Consider the following 18997-nt stretch of genomic DNA (forward strand, 5'->3'; position numbering starts at 1 on the left):
GTCTTCCTTTAGTAAGAGTTCACCCTGTTCCTTTTACATAGTCTTCTCATAAGTTGATGGGTTGGTTCTATGTAATTTAAACCTTGCTCTTGAAGTGATTTTAATTTGTTCCTTTAGCTACAATGTAAAGATTCAGACAGGTAACTTATAATAACAAGAAAAAAAAAATCAGAGAATTTATTTTCCTGCCATCCACAATTTGGTCATAAGAACTTTGACCAAGTTAATAATTTTATATAATTTGCATATATAAAATTTGCACTGAAATACCCAAAGAACAGAGCTCTTTCTTTATGGACATAACTTTTATTAACATGATATCCCTGAGAGGCAGACTAGGTATAAACATTATTCTGCTTTACAGGAAGAGAACAAGAAGCAGTTTAACATACACACAAAACACTTGGAACCATCTGTCTGCTAATACTCTAATGCTTTTTCCACAGTACTATACATAGACAGATTAATACTAAAGATAATAATCCCATTTTCCTTGACATTGCAGCTCACTCCCAAAGCCGTCTCAGAACCCGAGGCTCTGCTTTATACAAGGGTTTCTTGTGCCTTCTTGCTTGCTCAGCATAATTGAGATACCATTTTCCCTTAATTGCTATGTTAGCTCTTTGTTCAGAATTCCTCCACACCAGAACCCTAATTAATTACTCATCCTAATAAATTTTAGAATAGTCTATAGCCTAACTACTATCTCAGATCTTAATCTAGCCATGGGTACCTAATAAATGTGAAACATAAAAATTAGTTATCCCAGGTCTTGGCCATCTGGCTATGGTCATCTTTTCTCTGACCTGCTCATCAAAGTATCTTCAATAGATAGTAATTTTTGATGTTTATCTCCCAAAGGAGCTAGTCTGCTAAAACCCATTTTTCCCAGAGCCATGCTGCTATGCTGCCATCAGTAAGCACAGCACAGTACAACTCAGGGTCTCCCTCTAGCTTTCCCTGTCTCTGCTGAGTCTCTGCTTGCTGCACAGCTGTGTCATGAGGTCACGATGTTTCTCCTGCTTCAAGCGTTAGTGCACTTTACATCTTTCCTCCTTTGCCTTGCTGCTTTCCCAGTTCTCACTCGCCTAGCATCAAGTTTACACCTAGTTTTGGAAGGTCTGTCCTACTCTAATTTACTTTCCTCCCTTTGAATGCTTACTGTTTCCTGAAAAACTTTCCAGATGGTTTTTTCAGAGCAAGTTATATTAAAAATCTATGTCTTGTGTAGTACTATTACTAAGCTTACTAGATTTCTTTAAAAACACTCGTCACCTATTGTGGTTATGCACACCTCACCTTTAATCCTAGCACTCTGAAGACTGAAGCATCAGGATCTCTGTGATCTCCAGGCCAGTGTAATCTCTGTGGTGAGTTCCAGGTCAGCCAGGTCTACATAGTGAGACCTTGTCTTTAAAAAATAATAAATGTCGCAACTGTATATTTATGCCTATCTGCCCATGTATTATCTGTTTTCCAGTGTAAGGACAAGGGTAGGGCCTTTCACTTGTACTGTACAGGGCTTATCATATGCCTATGAATATGTGGGGATTAATTCAGTACCATTCAATTGTGAAAACCCGTAATTACTTTTGTGTTTTGAGAGAGACAGAGAGAGAGAGAGAGAGAGAGAGAGAGAGAGAGAGGAGAGAGAGAGAGAATGTGTGTGTGTGTGTGTGTGTGTGTGTGTGTGTGTGTGTGTGTGTGTGTGTAGACTAGTAGCTCTACTATCTTCCCTGTCATGAAAAGTAAAGTGTGTTTTGCCTATACTCGGGAAAATGGAAGTGGTTTTGCTCCTTGCAATTAGTATTGAGTACCCATAGGCTACATAACATTATCCTTGGTATGTGGAGTGTAGGAAAATAGATGACTCCTCTTGGCAGCTTTTACTGCTTTTTCTACCACTACATCTCTAGTTTGCTCTTTTGGCTTCTAATCCATAAGGGACAGATGAAATTTAGATGAAGAGGAGGAGGAGGAAAGGAGGGAAAAGAAAAGAGAAAAATCAAACAAGATGTTTAAATGCAGGATATTCTATTATAACCCTGTAGAATATGGAAGAAACTAAAAAATTCAGTGTTTATAGAAGGCTTACATTGTTTACCTGACTATCTGCACACACACCCATACTTGTGTGTGGGGTGAGAGAGAGAGAGACAGACAGACAGACAGACACCCTGACCAGCATTTGTGGCGTAGAGGACAGAAGAAGGCTACAGGCTTGGAGCAGGAGCGCACGTGGATCGGGGAGACGACCAGCATACAGGCCGGACCAGCGTACAGGCCAGAGACACGTAGGGATCCGTCCCGTGGAACAGAAGGTTTATTCTTGTTTCCCTTTAACCTGTTTTCCCTCTTGTATAGGATAGTTGGGTTGTATAATAAAGTATAATTGTTAAGAAACAGAGCCAAAGAGAGACAGACAGACAGACACCCTCACTCAGGTTGGAACCCAGGGCCTTGTGCATACTAGACAAGTGCTCTACCACTGAGCTCCATCCCCAGCCCCAGATTAATGGAAACAGATAGAACCACAATGGACTTTAAACTCTCTTTTAAGAAAAGTGAAGACTATACACAGGTTTAAGTGACCAAGATGGCCCAACTAATGAGCAAAGTCTCACAGCTTCTTGAAAAACTGCTGCTGGGTTTTCTAGTTGAATGAGAGGCTGAGTGAAGGCTATGCAGGAGATCCACGGGGTGGATATGCTATCACATCCTCGCTACGGACAACACAGGCAGCGAGATGGTGGAGGTATTACCATCAGTTCAGACCAAAATCTACTTTTTATCTTAAAACCACAGACATTTACCTTGCTTACATCTGGGAAGCATAAGAAACGGTGGCAAAAAATCCCGAGGCGTGCTTCCTAAGCCAGCTGGCACAAAGCAGGCGAGGACTTCCCCAACAGTATATTACTGAGGCCCTTCCTCGGGAGCTTACTTAAGCCCTGGCTGTGACAGCAGCTTTTCTCGGGTATGGATCTCTCGGTGTTTATTAAGGGCAGAGCTTTTACTGAAGCACTTGCCACAGTCATGGCATCCATAGGGCTTCTCTCCTGTGTGAGTTCTGTGATGTGCACGTAAGTCAGAACTCTTACTAAACCTCTTACCACAGTCAGAACACACGTGCGGTCGCTCTCCTGTGTGTACCCTCCTGTGTGCATTGAAATGGGAACTGTTATTGAAGCTTTTCCCACACTCCCCACACTGATAAGGCTTTTCTCCTGTATGGGTTCTTTGGTGAATTATAAGGCTTGAGCTCTGATTGAAGCGTTTTCCACATTCACCACACTGATAAGGTTTTTCTCCTGTGTGGATTCTCCGATGGGTAATGAAATTAGAACTGTCACGGAAACCTTTCCCACAGTCAAGACACTTGTAAGGTTTTTCTCCAGTGTGGATTCTTCGGTGCCTGATGAGGCGTGCACTCCGACTGAAGCTCTTCCCACAGTCTGCACATTTATATGGAGTCTCTACCTGATTCACGAGATGGGACTTTGAGCCAAAGTTTTTGCCACATCTGAGATATTTACAGGGTCTATCTCCCAAGCCTGGGCTCTGATAAGTCAGGACTTTACCTATATTCTTCTCTGGAAGTGCCAGCTTTCTTTTTTTCTCGCTTTGCGTCTTTTCCCACTGGCTTTCTGATAAACATGCTTTCTTATTAGCTTTACCTTGATTAACATGACGGGGAATTTTTCTTTCAGACCTTGCAAGTAATGTCCTATGCAGCCTCACTTCCTCAGAAATATCTCGTTTTGGATTCTCTTCATTAGCAAATCCAGCCTCGAAGCCTAATACAAGAACACAATTTGATAGTCACTCATTGCCTTAATTATTTGTACCACAACAAAGCAAACCTGAGAGAAACAAGCATTACATTAAACATTACATGATTACTAATAAATGGTCAGTTCCACATTTTGAATTCCTAAGGTGTAGGATGGGGAGGGGCAAAATGGCTCAGCAGAGAAAGGTGCTGGCTGCTCAGTCTGATAACCTGAGTTCAATTCCTAGAACCCACAAGGGAATGAGAGAACCAACTCCATGAATTGTCTGATGACCTCCACACATGTGCTATGTGTATGTGCCCCTAAATAAATAAAAGTAAGAAACACGGAGATGCTAGAGAGATGGCTCAGAGGTCAAAGACATGTACTGCTTTTGCAGAGAACCTGAGTTTAGTTTCCAGCACTGATATCAGGTGGCCTCAAAGCTGCCTGTTAATCCAGCTCCAGGAAATCTGACGTCTCTGGCTTCCTTGGACACATATTCTCAAACATGCACAGACATAATTTTTTTAAGGTAAGCCGGGCATGGTGGCGCACGCCTTTAATCCCAGCACTCGGGAGACAGAGGCAGGCGGATCTCTGTGAGTTCGAGGCCAGCCTGGTCTACAAAGCGAGTCTAGGACAGCCAAGGCTCACAGAAAGACCCTGTCTCAAAAAAGCAAAAAGTTTTTTAAGGTATTTGAAAAAATTTTAAATGGGGTCTGGCGGTACACACTTTAATCCTAACACTTGGGAGGAAGAGGCAGGCAGATGGATTTCTATGAGTTTAAAGCCAGCCTGGTCTACAAAGCAAGGTCCAGGCCAGCCAGGGCTGCATAGTGAGACCCTGTCTCAAATAATAGTAAAAAAATTAGGAAAGCTCTTGTCTCCAAATTGCTATTTATATTAGAATTACTAAAGTATTTTAATTTCCTATGTAGGACCTATCAAGCCTTTCATCTACATCTGAATAGCCAGTATCTGCTGAGAAACTCAGAGCAGCAAGTCACCAGAAGATAATTTCCATGTTTACAGAAAGACACTTTACACACTGTCATTCTGCCATCTCTCAGCCACACCATGGTCTCATCAATTGCCAGTGATTAACAGGATTAGAAAGAAACGCCCAGTAAGCCGGGCGTGGTGGCGCACGCCTTTAATCCCAGCACTCGGGAGGCAGAGGCAGGTGGAGCGCTGTGAGTTCGAGGCCAGCCTGGTCTACAAAGTGAGTCCAGGATGGCCAAGGCTACACAGAGAAATCCTGTCTCGAAAAAACAAACAAACAAACAAAAGAAACGCCCAGGGACACTTCCTGGTAAATTTCTATATCCAGAAATAGTTTTGGTAAGTCCCCTCTCCCTTACATTCCAGTATATGAGCGGGGGAAGGCAGAGAAGAAAAAAAATACTTAGCATCTTTTAAAACACAAAGGACCTCAGACGAGAAAAGCTCCACTAGAAATTCTCCATAACCTAAATATTGAAAAATATATATAATTTAGCCCAATTAAGCAAAATTTTAACAGTCTAAAAAGCACATGCCAAGCTTCTCATCCTAAACCATGAGAATTTGCACTCATTCATGTGTTTCAGGCTAACTTTGGATCCTGAGTTCCCTGGACTAAATCTACAAGCAAAAGAATACTGAGTGTCAGTCAGCCTGTGTATGTATTCCCTAGAAGCCTAACACTTGTAAGGTTGTCCATAAAATAGAAATTTTCTCAATTAACTGAGATTTTAGAATCCTTAATATGGATTATGCAGTGCCAAGAGGGTTGTTTAATGTTTCCCAAATCCAGAAGTCAATATTTTTAGTAAAATATTAATGCTGATCTAAAAGATTTAAGGAAGTGAAAACTATTGTTTGTTGAGTATCTACTATGTGCCTAGCACTGTGATGGCTGCTTCACCAGTACCTCAGGTACACCAACCTTGTAACATAGTTTTTGTTTGACTCGCAGGGTGAATGATATTAACCCAGAGCCTGGGGCATGTTGAACAAGCAAGCACTCTACCACTAGACTACGCCTCCAGCCAAAGGTTTTAAATGCAGAACACATTTAGGGGTTAAGTAACTTGCACTAAATCACCTAGAAGCACATGAAGGAGACCTCAAATCTAAATGCTTGCAACCATCTCAGGTGATGCTGTCGTCTGGTGAAAGGGGCCACATCAATAATTTACATCTTCTCACTAAGCTATTTTGATAGGAAACATGGGGGAAAAGATAATTACTCAGGAAAGCTGGGTACAGACGCCAGCTCTCAATCTCTGGGTTTTTCTCTTAAGTCCTATAGCTTCCCTTTTGCTATTTATACTATAAGAACTGAAAAAATCTTAAGTGGGCATGGAAGCACACACCTGTAATACCACCACTTAGGAAGTAGAGACAGAAGGGTCAGAGGGTTACAGCCGTCGCTGGCCATGCACTGTTGGAGTGATGTTTTTGTTCGCTGTGTGAAGGTTGTCCTTGTATATTCAAATGCTGATTTCTGTACCAGCAGAGAGCTGAGGACAGACTGGACATTGGTATTGTTAAGCATCACCTGTCTCAGGGTTTTGCAAACATTACTCTCCATCACCTTCTGATTGGTTCAGTGTAGAGCTGACCAGCCTACAGCAAAGGCAGGAAAGAATAGGCAGGATTTCGGAGAGGTAAAGAATTCTGGGAAAGAAAGGGGGAAAGGATTCTCCTATGAGACACGGAGGAAGTCAGGTGTATGAAGAGGTACAGAACCACATAGTAGAACATAGGTTAAACAGATTAATTTAAGTAAAGAGCTAGTTGGGAAGCAAGCCTAAGTCAAAGCCCAAAAGCTATTATAAATATGTCTCTGTGTCATTATTCAGAGCTGGGGTGGACATAGAAAGTCGGACCAGTTACAATGCACTGAGTTCGGGGCCATCTCACCTACATGAAATGCTATCTCAAAAAGTAGAAATAAAGAACCTTACCACGGGGGCTCTGGAATAAGACTGGGGCACGGGTTGTAACAGCCCCTGGAGGTAGCTCAGTATAGTCTTCATCATCATCTGAATCTTCTGAGTCCTCAGCTTGCTGCTCGGTTTCAGCCTCGCTGGTTCCCTGGAGGCAGCAAGAAGCTGTTTCTTTTTCCTGGTCATCACTAGGTGGAGCAGCAACCCGGGCACTCACCAAAGCATCCATTTCTTCAAAGAAGGGACAGGTTTCTGGTGCTCGGCCCTTCTTGACTTTCCGATAGCTGGCTTGTAGGCTTTTAAATTTGGTCCGACATTGCTCTGGGGTCCTAAGGAAGCCATAGTCCCACAACTTCTCAGCAACTGCTCCATATAACTGGCTGTTGCGGTGACAGTTTTGGAGGGCTTTGTAGAACTGAGTCTCACTAAGAATTGCAAGGTAAGTCTTGGTTTCTTCATAGCCCCAGTGTACACCTGCACCAGAAGAGAGATTTCACCATCTCTTAAACCCAGAGCTTTAGAGCCTCAATTTTTCAGTCTTATTGCCTGCTTCAAGGAAAATCACTTAAGCTGGAGACACTAGCTCAGGGTGTACCTTAAGCATGCATGAGGCCTGGGGATCAGTTTATAAGCAAAGGAGAGACAGAGGGAGGCCACCTAAGCTCAAGTGTCTAGATTTAAAGGGTTCATGTTCCACAGACCTATCATGCATCATACATGTTTTTGCTTCTGTATCCTTTAGTACAATTTAGTCACTTAAAAGAAGCCCTTCCACATGATCACCGGAACAGTCAGTATGCACCGTGATGTCATGCTAATCTTCATTATCAACTTGACTAGACATACTCTGGGCATGTCTCTGAGGGTGTTTCCAGAAAGGTTTAACTAAGAGAAGATCCACCCTGAATGTGGGTGACACCATCCCATGGGCTAGGGTCCCAGACAAAAGGTAGAAGAAAGCAAGCTGAGCACCAGCATGCATCACTCTCTGCTTCCTGGCTATAGATGCAGCATAACCTGCTACTTCCTGCTCCTACAGCCATATTGAGAGTAGCTCTCAACACCACGTCTTTCTCAGCATGATGGGCACATTCAAACTGTGAGCCAAAAAAAGGCCCCTTCCTTATTTAAGTTGCCTTTGTCAGGCATTTTGTCCCAGTGGCAAGAAAAACAACCAGCGTAGATAGACTAAGCACATTGTGTAGAGTGTATTTCTCTTCCCATTTACTAGTTTTTCTGGAATTCTGATCTCAACTAGAAAACTCACTGGTCAGGAAAAAGACCCACAACTCCTGTCAGCCACAATGTTCCATCCCTAACCTCCCTAACTTTTCCCCACGCCTATTCTCTTCCTATAGAATGATTTAATATTTAATAGTCAAAGTATAAACTCCAATGGGAAGCTCCATGGCTTCAGAATCAATATTCAACCTGGTTCTGGATAGTTTGGGTGGGGTTTTGTTATTGTTTTATTTTTAATTTACAAGTTCTTTAAATGAACTTTATTAAATTTTAAATAATAAGTAAAATAATAAGCTAATACTCTAAGGAACTGCCTCTTTCAGAATCACACTGCTACAAATTCCCATCATGGCCTGTCTTCATCGCTTACAATCTCCATTAAGCAACCCCAGCCAAAGCAGAGACCTTAAGAATCTTCTAACAGTCATGTACTTGATCTTCAGGATGGAGACCTGCAGGGGCCAGAATGAGGAAAGAGGCAAGAATAGCCTCTTTGCCCTGGCATTACGCTGCAGGTCTCACTACAGTGCTTTTAGGAACGCTACTGCCTGAAGGTACCCTGGGAAGGAGAGGCAAGGTTCACACTGCCCTCCTCCCATCTGTGAACACATCCTTCCACTATTTTCCATTTACTAGGAGTAAAGGAGAACAGAGAAGAACCAAAAGATCTGAGGAAATATGGAAAAGCAGGAAGCGATGAGAACAAAGACAATGAAAGTCCTTTTCTTCAGTCATGATTTATCCCCATTTTAAAATTTCACTGTTAAAAAGGAGGTAGGAAAACCGAAGTATCTTTTTAATATTTTCAGTGAGCCTGATTTATAAAGCTGGCTCCACATCCAGTTCCATTGCTCCTCAAATCAAATTGTAAAAGCCCCTAAAAGCTACTTACCACTGGGGCTTCGGAACAGCACAGATGCAGGTGAGTTGCCGGGGTCCTTGGGGGTTGCCTCCAGGTCGTCACTGTCAGACCTTTCAGCCATAGCCTCCTCTCCATCCTCATGCTGCCAGGCGCTCTGCCCTGGCTCCTCAGCCTCAGTCTCACTGCTGGCCTGGCCGGCATGGGAGGCTACCTCTTCCAGTCCATTAACGGGCAAGGCAATGACCTGGGCACTCATCAGGGCTTCCATCTCATAAAAAAAGGGGCAAGTATCAGGTGGATGACCACTCTTGACCTTCCTGTAGCTCTTCTGAAGGCCCTTGAACTTGGTCCGGCACTGTTCCAGGGTCCGGAGGAAACCATACGCACGCAGCCTCTCAGCCACAGCCCCGTACACTTGACTGTTCCTGTGGCAGTTTCGGAGAGCTTCATAAAATTCAGTCTGACTGAGAATTGCAAGGAGTGTTCTAGTCTCTTCATAACCCCAGTGCACACCCACCACCTTCTCATCATCGAAGACCCAGTGGTCCTGTTCCACCCAGCTGTTTCTCTCACTCTCGGATGGTAACGGTCTGTCTCCTGCGCTGCTGCCTTTGGGGACATCCTTCTCTTTGGAGCTGAACAGATCTGGGATCCATGGCTCCCCTTGATCCAACCTGGACACCACATCAGGTTTAGGAAATACAAATCCTGTTTGTGGGGAAGCACAAACCAAAGTATCACAGTTTTGACTGATCACAACAGCAGCAAAACCCTTTCAAATCAGCCTTGCCTCTTTCTTCTTGTTTGAATTAGGGCTTCATATAGCTCAGACTAGCCTGAATGAGGCTATGGAGTGGAGAACTTCTGATCTTCCTGCCTCCATCTAAGTGCTAGAATTACATCTGTGTAATACCTAGCTAAGTTTTATAGGGTGCAGGGGGAAAACGAGGCCTTGTGCATACTGCATTCTACAAACTGAGCTACATTCACAGCCTCTACCTAAAAGATTATAAAGGAGCCAGGCAGTGGTGGCACACCTTTAGCCCTAGCACTTGGGAGGCAGAGGCTGGCGGAGCTCTGTGAGTCTGAGGCCAGCCTGATCTACAAAGTGAGTCCCAGGACAGCCAGTGCTATTACACAGAGAAACCCTGTCTCAAACAAACAAAAACAATTATAAAGGATATGTTTTTGGAAAGTTCAATGGGTTGAAGAATAGAAAAGATACAAGAAACCTCAAAAGACGAGAAAGATTCAATTTTCTGTTCTAGGAACAAGAGAAGAAAATGCTCTATTTTGTTTTTAGAGAAAATATTTCCAAGTTGTTCCCTAGCCGCACACCACTTGTTGGCAGATGGTAGCACTTTCCAATTAGTCACTCCTGTCTCCTAATTTCTTCACTCGAGTCCTGAGAATTAAATTCAGTGATTTCAAGAGTTTGTGGTGGGGGGGGGGGGGGGGTGGGGTGGGGGTGGGCTTGTCTTCAACTTGCTTCACACTCAGTCACCAAATTCTGTTTCTCTCAGCACGTCCTCTCCATCCATGTCCAGACCCTTAATCCTCCCTTAGCTGGCACCACAGCGATCACTGCCCTGCTAGCTCCTCGGCTCATGTCCAAACCTGCTGAACTTTTAACCTTCGTGTCTAGCATGTTCTGTTCATTCCTGTTCTCTCAAGAACACTGTACACCTCTATGCCACCATTCTTTCTGTCGGCACCCACCCATTGTTTGGAAAGCCCCTTGCCAATGCCCTCGGGAAGTGTTCCCTACAGCCCCATCTTATGGCCACCCTCCCAAATCCCCTATAGAACTACTGAGCAGTCCTTAACACTTTTTTTCCCCAGATAGTTGAGTTCAGTACATATTCATAACTCACTGTATATTCTTACATTGTAAGCTCTTCGATAGCAGGTACTTGAACAAAACTTTTTGTGTCCATGATATATGTGGGGTGCACATGCCACAGTGCATATACAGGTTGAGAACAACTTCTTAGACTTGCTTCTACTCAGGTCACCAGGCTTATGCAGCAAGTACCATTATCAGCTGAGCCGGCTTGTTGGCCGACAGGTGCCTTCTCTTACTGAGGTATATGTACCCTGCAGCACATGGTAGGTGTTTAAAACCTGATTAATTCTGCAGGTCCTGATACTGAGGTTGAGGTATCTCCTATGGATGACTAAAGTGCATTATCAAACTAACCAAGAATGCTATTACTGGTTATACTGGATGATAAGATCAGAATTCAAAACAACCTCAACAAGTTTTAAATAATAAACACAAAATGTAGTTCAATAAAGCACAAAGAAGAAAAACAAGTTCTACAAAATAAAGCAGAAGTGACTGGGTCCAAAGGCACTGAGTAAGTATAAGAGTCCTGAGGTGACCAGGTGAGCAAAGATATAGTCGTATGCTGGGCTTTCCTGGAGGATGATGCAAAATTCTGAAGTAAAATTCTTACTGTCTTTACATAACAGACCTCACAGGAATAATACAGATATAATTTCATTCTCCACAAGTAACATATTTAAAGAACTTCAAAGTTCCAATGCAGAGAATACCACCTTAGGCCTAAAGAAAGGAGATAACAGAGGGAAAAGAAAAACAACTAAAAGGTATTTTCAGTATAGAAAAAAAATATATCTAGAAAATAAGCATCTAGCATCAAGAAGTAAAATTATTCCCAATTGTAATAAAAAACTAGGCAGACTTATCAGAGGAAGAAATCTAAGAATACTTACTGTACCGGAAGGGTGAACTATCTGTCTTCAGCGAGTCCCAACAACCTCACATTTGACAGGTTCCCCTTCTTCTGAAATTCCTTTCCCACCCTCTACTCCCAACCCTACTTCCCAACTTGGAACTCTATCTTCCCACGTGAATCTACTCCTCACCGCTCCTTTGAAAAGGTTTGAGAGTCTCCTCTGGGTTCGTCTGCTCCTGTGGTCCCAGGGCTGGGCTTCTGGCCCTCTCTTTCTTGGATACACCCCTGCGCTGGGGTTCCACTGACTCCTGCAGAACATTTAATAACTCCTGTGATGACTTCAGGGGTGTCATCTTCTCCAAGTGCATTTCCTGCCCCTTCACAGAGACTGTGACCTAGAAACAACCCCCCAATAATTGTCAAGGTCATAACAAGGGGTAATTCCTACAGGAGATAATTTAATATCCCCCAAAGAGGCCATCCTCTGAGGCAAGGGCAGAGTGTAGCGGTGGGAAGGTTAGGAGAACCAAGCGTTTATTCCATTAGCTTAGAGTGGCTGGAACTATAGAAACCCAAATACCAGCAGGAGAAAACGTTTCCATTTCTTAAGAAACTGAATTGAAAGAGTTACTCTAACAGAGTAGGCAAAGGTACACATACCCAAATGACATCTCCAGACAAACCAACCCTACCGGAAAAAGGAACCCTTCCAGACCACAACCATAGAAATCACCAAGCCTCCTTCCGCCTGACTGATCTTAAACTCTATCCTTGCCTCTGTCTCCCCAGACCCACACTTCTGAACCCCCCCTCCTTCTCACCGAACGCCCAGGTCTTCCAGGCTCTCTTTCTAAATCTTCCACCAGTGTCACCGCCTCCTCTCCATTTTCTGGACATTGTTTCTGTACCCAGTTCTGGATCTCCCCAGGCAGCACGGTCAGGAACTGCTCTAGCACCAACAATTCCACAATCTGTTCCTTGGTCCGCACCTCTGGCCTTAGCCACCGACAACAAAGTTCCCATAGTTGGCTGAAAGCCTCCCGAGGCCCAGCCACTTCCTGGTAATGGAATCTTCTGAAGCGCTGCCGTAAGCTTTCAGAGTTAGTGCCATTTTCTCTCAGAGTGGGTTTGGCCATCCTTGACAGCAGAAAGCACTTTCTCTCCTGTGTCTGAGTTCCAGGACTTGGTACACTATCTTCCCAGGCCCTTGGAGAAACACCGTGCAGGCGAGTCTCTGTAAAAGGAGTTTGTTCCTACAGTAGAGAGAAATGGCACTATCAGAGGAATATCTTTACATTTAAAATCTTGCCAGAGCCGGCCTGACTTTCCATATGCTCCAAATGGCTTTCTGAGGCAGTAAGTACCATTTCAGAACAGCAAATCAATGAGGAAGGAGAAAATGACCTTTCAAAATGACGTCCTAGAGCATCCCCCACGAAGTTGCAGAGAATATTGAAACTTGTCTGCTTCGCTCCCACGTCATCAGAATCTGATCCTGTCCCAGTTCAAAACTGTATAGTGAACTCAAACCGCATGGGATGCCGGTCGCCGGCGGACTCTAAAGCTAAGCCAACATTTGGCTGAAGACAACAGAAAGCGGGTCCAGCGAGTGGTGACTAATCTCCCCCAGAACCTCCGCTGTTCTTCCGGAAGCCCCTGGTGTCAGCCCCGCCCCTTGGATGACAAACTACGAATTTCCAACCCGAAGCAAAGTCAAGTGCTGAAGGTTGGATCTCTTGTTTTCTCCTCCTTGACGAAGTTAAGAACTCAGCAAGAGTTCGGGGGCGATAGATAGGAACGGTCACGCACCGAGGAAGCTGACTTGGGCTTCTAAACTGGACTTGGGCAAAGAGTTACAGGAGTTAGTGAAGCGAGAGAGCCCGAGGGGTGGCAGTAGTGGTTCTCCTGAGAGCGAGGCCCATGCTGGCCACTGCTGGGCCAGTTCGTGGGTTTCGAGCGCTACTCCACAGCGGCGGCTGTCAAGCTCCGGCCTCTTTGTTTCCTTCCCCCTCCGGCCGGGTCACTCTGGGAGTCTTCGTGCAGTCGGTCAAAATGCTACAGACCCTGCCAAGGTGTCCTGAGGACTCCCTCTGGCCCACGCCTGGCCGCGTCTCTCTCATCCAGCTGGTCAGCTCAATCGCATCCCTTTTTCTGGGCCAGCATCACCCCATCGGGTCAGGTTAGACCAGCCTCGCCCGCTACCAACCCCAGTCCCCGGCTCTCAAGGCGGAAGTCCGAGCCAGCCACTCCAGGCACCCGGGGCGCGTGCGCAGCAGCACCGGCGCCCTCTTGCAGCTCCGCGGTGGGCGCCTCTGAGCCGCGCGCACTTCCGGGACGTGGCGCGCGCCCTGGGGAAGCTCCTCGCGCGGTGGTTTCGGGGCGAGCGATTGAGCTGGGTGCGAGTGGGCGCCCGCAGGGGCGCTGAAAGAAAAGTAGATCTAGGGACTCCGAGGCCGCCCCAGAAATGATTCACGAACTGCTCTTTGCCCTGAGTGGGTACCCGGGGTCCATTTTCACCTGGAACAAGCGGAGCGGCCTGCAGGTACGGAGGGGGTCAGAGGCGGGCACGCTGTTAGAGCTGCTGCAGAGGGGCAGACCCGTGGGAGGACCCGTGGGACGCCGTGTGACTGCGCCCGCGAGCTGTGAAAACCCAGGGCCAACCGGACTTAGCTCCGCCTGTGGGGGGGTGGGGGGTAGGGTGAACCTGGCCCTGCGGTCCCGAGACTCCTGCTGGGGAACTCTACTTTTTACTGCCTATAAATTTACTGGTAAACCTGGCGCGTTGCCGCATGCCTATAATCCCACTACCTGGGGAGGAAGAGGCAGACGGATCTCTGTGAGTTCGAGGCCAGCCTGGCTTACAAATCGAATCGCGTCCAGGATAGCTAAGGCTGTTGAACAGAGAAACTGTCTTAAAAAAAAAAAAAGAAAAGAAAAGAACTGTTAAACCGTATCTGGAATTAGATACTAGTTTATTACTAAAAAGGGAATATAGTATGTATTCACGCTTGCATTTTTTCAAACTGATTTTTGAAAGTGGAGGAAATACAAAGAGCTCAAGACACTATAAACACTCAGTAAATTATGTTGGATGAAAAAACGAATTTGTAAGCCTACGGCGTTGCCCTCCTTTTTTCAGAAATTTCTGTACCAGGTAAAAAACTTGAAAGAGGTTTTCTGTAATCAGAAAAGGAATGTACTGCTTAGTTTCTCTCTCTGTCTCTGTCTCTGTGTCTTTCCTCCCTCTCTCCAACCCCAACCCTGTCTGTCAGCTTGACACAAACTAAAGTTATCCAAGAAAAGGGAAACTGAATTGAGAAAATGTCCTTGTCATACTGGCCTGTGGAATCTGTAAGAAAGCAGGCTGTTGCACCCAGGTGGAGCAAGCCAGTAGGCAGCATTCCTCCTCGGTCTCTGCTTCCGTCTCTGCTGAAGTAGACCCTGTCCTCCCCAAGTGTTTTGCTCCTGGTGTTTTGTCGCAGCAACAGAAGCCTAACTAGGCGTGGGAGGCTGTGTACTATAGTGCAGTGTGCATTAGATCATTGAATCGTTGCGACAATCCAGGTTCAGAAGGTTAACTCCCAGGGTCACGTGACTACTAATTAGCATGCCTTCTTAGTCTTGAACTGAGGTCTGTCTGGTTGTACCATCAAAACTGTTAGCATACTCTGCTTCTAGTAATGGTGTCTGGTGCTCTCAGGAGCTTAAGTATTGCTCGTCCCAGCTTGCACATGCACAAAACTGAAGCTTGGAGAACTTTATGCTGACCAGGAATTAAGATCTAATTGCACTGTGGTGTCTGTTCATAGCGGTACTGGCAGCTTAGACCTTGGATGATCAGGAAGGTCCTTTCTTCATCCCTAAAACACATAAATTGAACAGAGTTCTCTTGTTCCTTATAGATTTGAATTGGGGGTTTAAATTTTTGTATGTATATCTTTGAAGACTGACACATTGCCAGTCGTGGAGGAGGAAAATGTTCAGCACTTGTGGGTTCTTGACAGAAATTTAAAATAAAAGTAAATGGCAGGCTGTGGCGCACGCCTCACCTTTCCTTTTCCTTTGCTATACAGGCTTGAGGCAGACATTTTTACCCTTTCATTCCTAAGGCCTCAGCTCTGAAGTCGTTTCTTTGGAAGAGCTTTGTGGTCACGCCTTTCATTAGTCTCTTGTGCCTTTATTCTTTATAACAGCAATTTTCTTCCTTTCTCAGGCTTTGCACCATGAGCTCATCATTTGTTCTTGCTGTCATGTGTTAAACGGTGTTTTCTTCTGCAGGGATGGCCCTTAGTGGTCAAATGTGTTAAACGGTGTTTCTTCTGCGCCCTTAGTGGTCAAGACCACAGTGGCTGTCATCTACCGATAGCACTTAACAGTGTCTGCCACATAGCAGATGTTCATATATTTGTGGAAAAAGACAAAAACAAGCAAACAACAACAACAAAACCCCCAGCATATACTACATGCTTTCTATAGAACAGTTTTCACATTTGATTAAAAGAGCTATGGTGACTATCCAAGGCTTATGGAAGCCATGTCATTGTTATATTGACTGTATCTGCGTGAGCTAGGTATAGACACGAGGGTGCTGCTCTCAGAGCTGTAAAACCAGTCCAGAGCTCAGCGGTAAAGCATTCCTGAAGTTTGACCTTCAGCCCTGGAAGATAACAAGATAAACGTAAACAAAACTACCCCGTCAGCAGATTCAGGTAAACACTCTTCTATGTAGGCTTCTTTTTACGATTTCATGATTGTGGACACTTTATCTGCATGTATGTCTACATACCACATGCATGTCTGGTGCCCATGGAAGGCAGAAGAGGGCATCAGGTCACTGGACTTAACGACAGCTGGTGTGCCTCCATGTGGGTACTGGAAGTTTAACCTGGATCCTCTGGAACAGTAGCCAGTGCTCTTAACTGCTGATGCATCTCGCCAGCTCCCTAATGCAGGATTTTTCATCTTTTTTCTTTCTTTCTTTTTCTTTTAGATTTACTTATATACAGTGTACTTCCTGCATGTGAGCCAGCAGGCCAGAAGGAGGCGCTAGATCTCATAGATGGTTGTGAACCACCATGTGGTTGCTGGGAAATGAACTCAAGACCTTTGCAAGAACAGCCAGTGCTGTTAACCTCTGAGCCATCTCTCCAGGCCTGATTTTTCATCTTTTGTATTGCAGACAATTTAAATGGGATAGTTCTGGTTGTGTGGGGAGGAGGCTGTCTGTGCGTGGCATAATGTTAAATAGCATTTGTAGTGTCCTGTAGATAACAGTGTCATCCCTTCAATTGTGACAACCAAAAGTAGTTTCAGTCATTGCCGAATGCCCCCTGGAACAAAGCTACCCCACGAAAAGCCCAGACGTAGCACGATATTGCATGTTTTGCTGAAACTGAATTGGTAACTTTGAGTTTAATAGACTGACTTGGAGTCTGTAGTCCCAGCCTGTAGGAAGCTGAGGCAGGATGATTGCTGTGGTTCAGAACGGAGAGCAGAGAAGGCAGAGGAAAAAAGAATGTCTGCCTCCCTAAGTATGTAATATAAAATGGCAACATGTGACAGAGTGTGTGTAGAGGTCAACTTCGTGGAGTCACTTCTCTTTCTCCACCTTTATGTAGGTTCCAGGGATTAAAGTCAGATCTTCAGGTTTGTGTAGCAATGCCTGACCCTCTGAGCCGTTTCATAGCCCTTAAACCTAAACTTTTCTAAAACTGTCAACAAAGAAGTCTTCAGACTTGAAATGTCTTGTTAGTAATAAAAGACACTCACTGTCTGATTAACACATGTCCTTTACAGATAAATGTCTAATCATCTCTCCACTTCTTACATGTGAAAGCTAAGACATTGAAAGGTGCCTAAGCTTTCAAGCAAGGCATAGTTTGAAGATAGGAGCCAAGCGAATCTTTTCCCTATCTCTCTCTGTCTCTCCTCTCTCTTTGTCTCGTCTCTTCTCTCTTCTCCCTCCCTCCCCCCCTTTCTCCCCCCCTCCCTCCCCCACCCGCTCCGTGTGTGTGTGTGTGTGTGTGTGTGTGTGTGTGTGTGTGTGTGTGTAGATCAAAGGACAGGACAACTTGGAGGATATTCCTATTGTGTGAGTCCTAGAACTCAAACTCAGGTTGCTGGGCTTGGTGAGAAATATCTTTATCCATTGAGCCATCTTTCCAGCCCCTGTGTGTGAAGGTTTTTTTATTCTAGGTAAATTATTTTAAGAACAAGCCATTGCATCTGGATAAGGAGCACTACCTTGTAGCAGTGTAATACTTTGTTACCAGAGTTACCAACCTGGTAACAAGGAAAGTTAAAGCCAAGGAAAACCATGGGCAACTTGAGGAAAAGAAATGGAAAAGAAAATGTAAACCATTTTATGCCACAAAGAGTCTTGGCTGGTGACTAACAGGCATCAACTTTCTTTATGACTGTCCCCTCTTCTTGCAGGTTTCCCAGGACTTCCCATTTCTTCACCCCAGTGAGACGAGTGTTCTGAACCGACTCTGCCGGCTCGGCACAGACTACATTCGATTCCTTGAGTTTATTGAACAGTACACAGGCCATGTGCAGCAACAGGTGGGCTGCTGTTCTCTGGATATGTGCTTCCACAGGGCAAGGATGCTTCAGACTCTCAGCGAATTCCCTGAGAAATGAGTTAGGGAGTCATGGGGTGCCCCTGAAGTTATGAATCACTGGAAATGCTCAAAGGAAGGCAGGATCTCTGATTGATTTTCTTAAGTAACAATAACAAAAATTCTGTTCTCTATTCATGTGTCTCACATAGATTTTGCCTTGCATGACATGAGAATTCCTAATGGTGCCTTAAAGGAAAAAAGTAAAAAGTAAACTACAGTAACATCTTGTGACAAATGACGACTCATTCCAGTTTCCTGTAATGCCATAAGAGCATAAGGCTGGTTGTAAACAGTCTGGGCCATGTCCACTCTGTGAACATTTCTCTTTAGGAACTTCAGAATCCTTCTGGTATTCTGTGTAGCATCTTCTGGCTGGCTACACTGTGCTTTCTATCCCCTGAACCTAAGCTTTTGTAACACATCTGATACTGAGTTATGTACTCCTGTCTACCTCTCTCAGCCTGGTTGCCTAGATTTCTACCTAGCCAAAGGGGCTGGTCATCCACTATAGCTTCTAGCTAACTGTTGATCATTACTTCCTCATATAAAACTATATGAGAAGTTTTATATGAAACTGACCTGATTCGCTAGGCCTCTCCCTCCAGAGAATAAATAGTAAAGACAAACCCAGCTGCCTGGAAAGCAGCAAGAACCAACCAAACAACTTGAAGGAGTTCTGAAAGACAAGCCATATTTTATATAAGCCCTTAATAAGAATCTCACAACCCCAGGTTGGCTGTCGTCAAGACTCATGTTTTACTTTTTTGGTTCGTGTGTGTGTGTGTGTGTGTGTGTGTGTGTGTGTGTGTGTGTGTGTGTGTGTTTGTTTTGTTTTGTTTTTTAAGATTTACTTTTATTT

General features: G+C 44.7%; 2 protein-coding genes across 4 annotated transcripts in view; one reads left to right on the forward strand and one right to left on the reverse strand.

Moving 5' to 3' along the window:
* Positions 1-2849: 2849 nt before the first annotated feature.
* On the reverse strand, positions 2850-13787 carry Zscan29 (zinc finger and SCAN domain containing 29). 2 transcript variants are annotated; one of them, XM_051144486.1, is made up of 6 exons: positions 13325-13787; positions 12337-12768; positions 11706-11910; positions 8844-9521; positions 6728-7183; positions 2850-3797 (listed from the first exon to the last, which is right to left on the reverse strand). In XM_051144486.1, the coding sequence occupies exons 2-6, from the start codon at positions 12649-12651 to the stop codon at positions 2941-2943; spliced, it is 2511 nt and encodes an 836-aa protein (XP_051000443.1). In that variant the 5' UTR covers positions 12652-12768; positions 13325-13787; the 3' UTR covers positions 2850-2940. The 2 variants fall into 2 exon arrangements, with proteins under 2 accessions (XP_051000443.1, XP_051000442.1); XM_051144485.1 differs by lacking the exons at positions 2850-3797; positions 11706-11910; positions 13325-13787 and having other exon boundaries at positions 6437-7183; positions 12337-13133.
* A 42-nt stretch (positions 13788-13829) lies between these two features.
* Positions 13830-18997, forward strand: part of Tubgcp4 (tubulin gamma complex associated protein 4) — a 29782-nt gene continuing 24614 nt past the window's right edge. For both annotated transcript variants that reach the window (XM_051144483.1, XM_051144484.1), the window contains exons 1-2: positions 13830-14057; positions 17951-18079. In XM_051144483.1, the coding sequence (XP_051000440.1) occupies positions 13980-14057; positions 17951-18079 (207 nt within the window). In that variant the 5' untranslated portion in view covers positions 13830-13979. The remainder of the gene's footprint in view (positions 14058-17950; positions 18080-18997) is intronic.

This window comes from Acomys russatus, chromosome 4 (genome assembly GCF_903995435.1).
Source record: "Acomys russatus chromosome 4, mAcoRus1.1, whole genome shotgun sequence".
NCBI lineage: Eukaryota > Metazoa > Chordata > Mammalia > Rodentia > Muridae > Acomys > Acomys russatus.

Excerpts from the sequence above, each read along its gene's own strand:
- Zscan29 (XM_051144486.1), bottom strand. The coding sequence starts at position 12,651 with ATGGCCAAACCCACTCTGAGAGAAAATGGCACTAACTCTGAAAGCTTA. Across the intron at positions 11,911-12,336 it reads CTGGAAGACCTGGGCGTTCG|GTCACAGTCTCTGTGAAGGG; the intron begins GTGAGAAGGAGG and ends GGTTGTTTCTAG. Across the intron at positions 7,184-8,843 it reads GCTGTTCCGAAGCCCCAGTG|GTGTACACTGGGGCTATGAA; the intron begins GTAAGTAGCTTT and ends CTTCTGGTGCAG.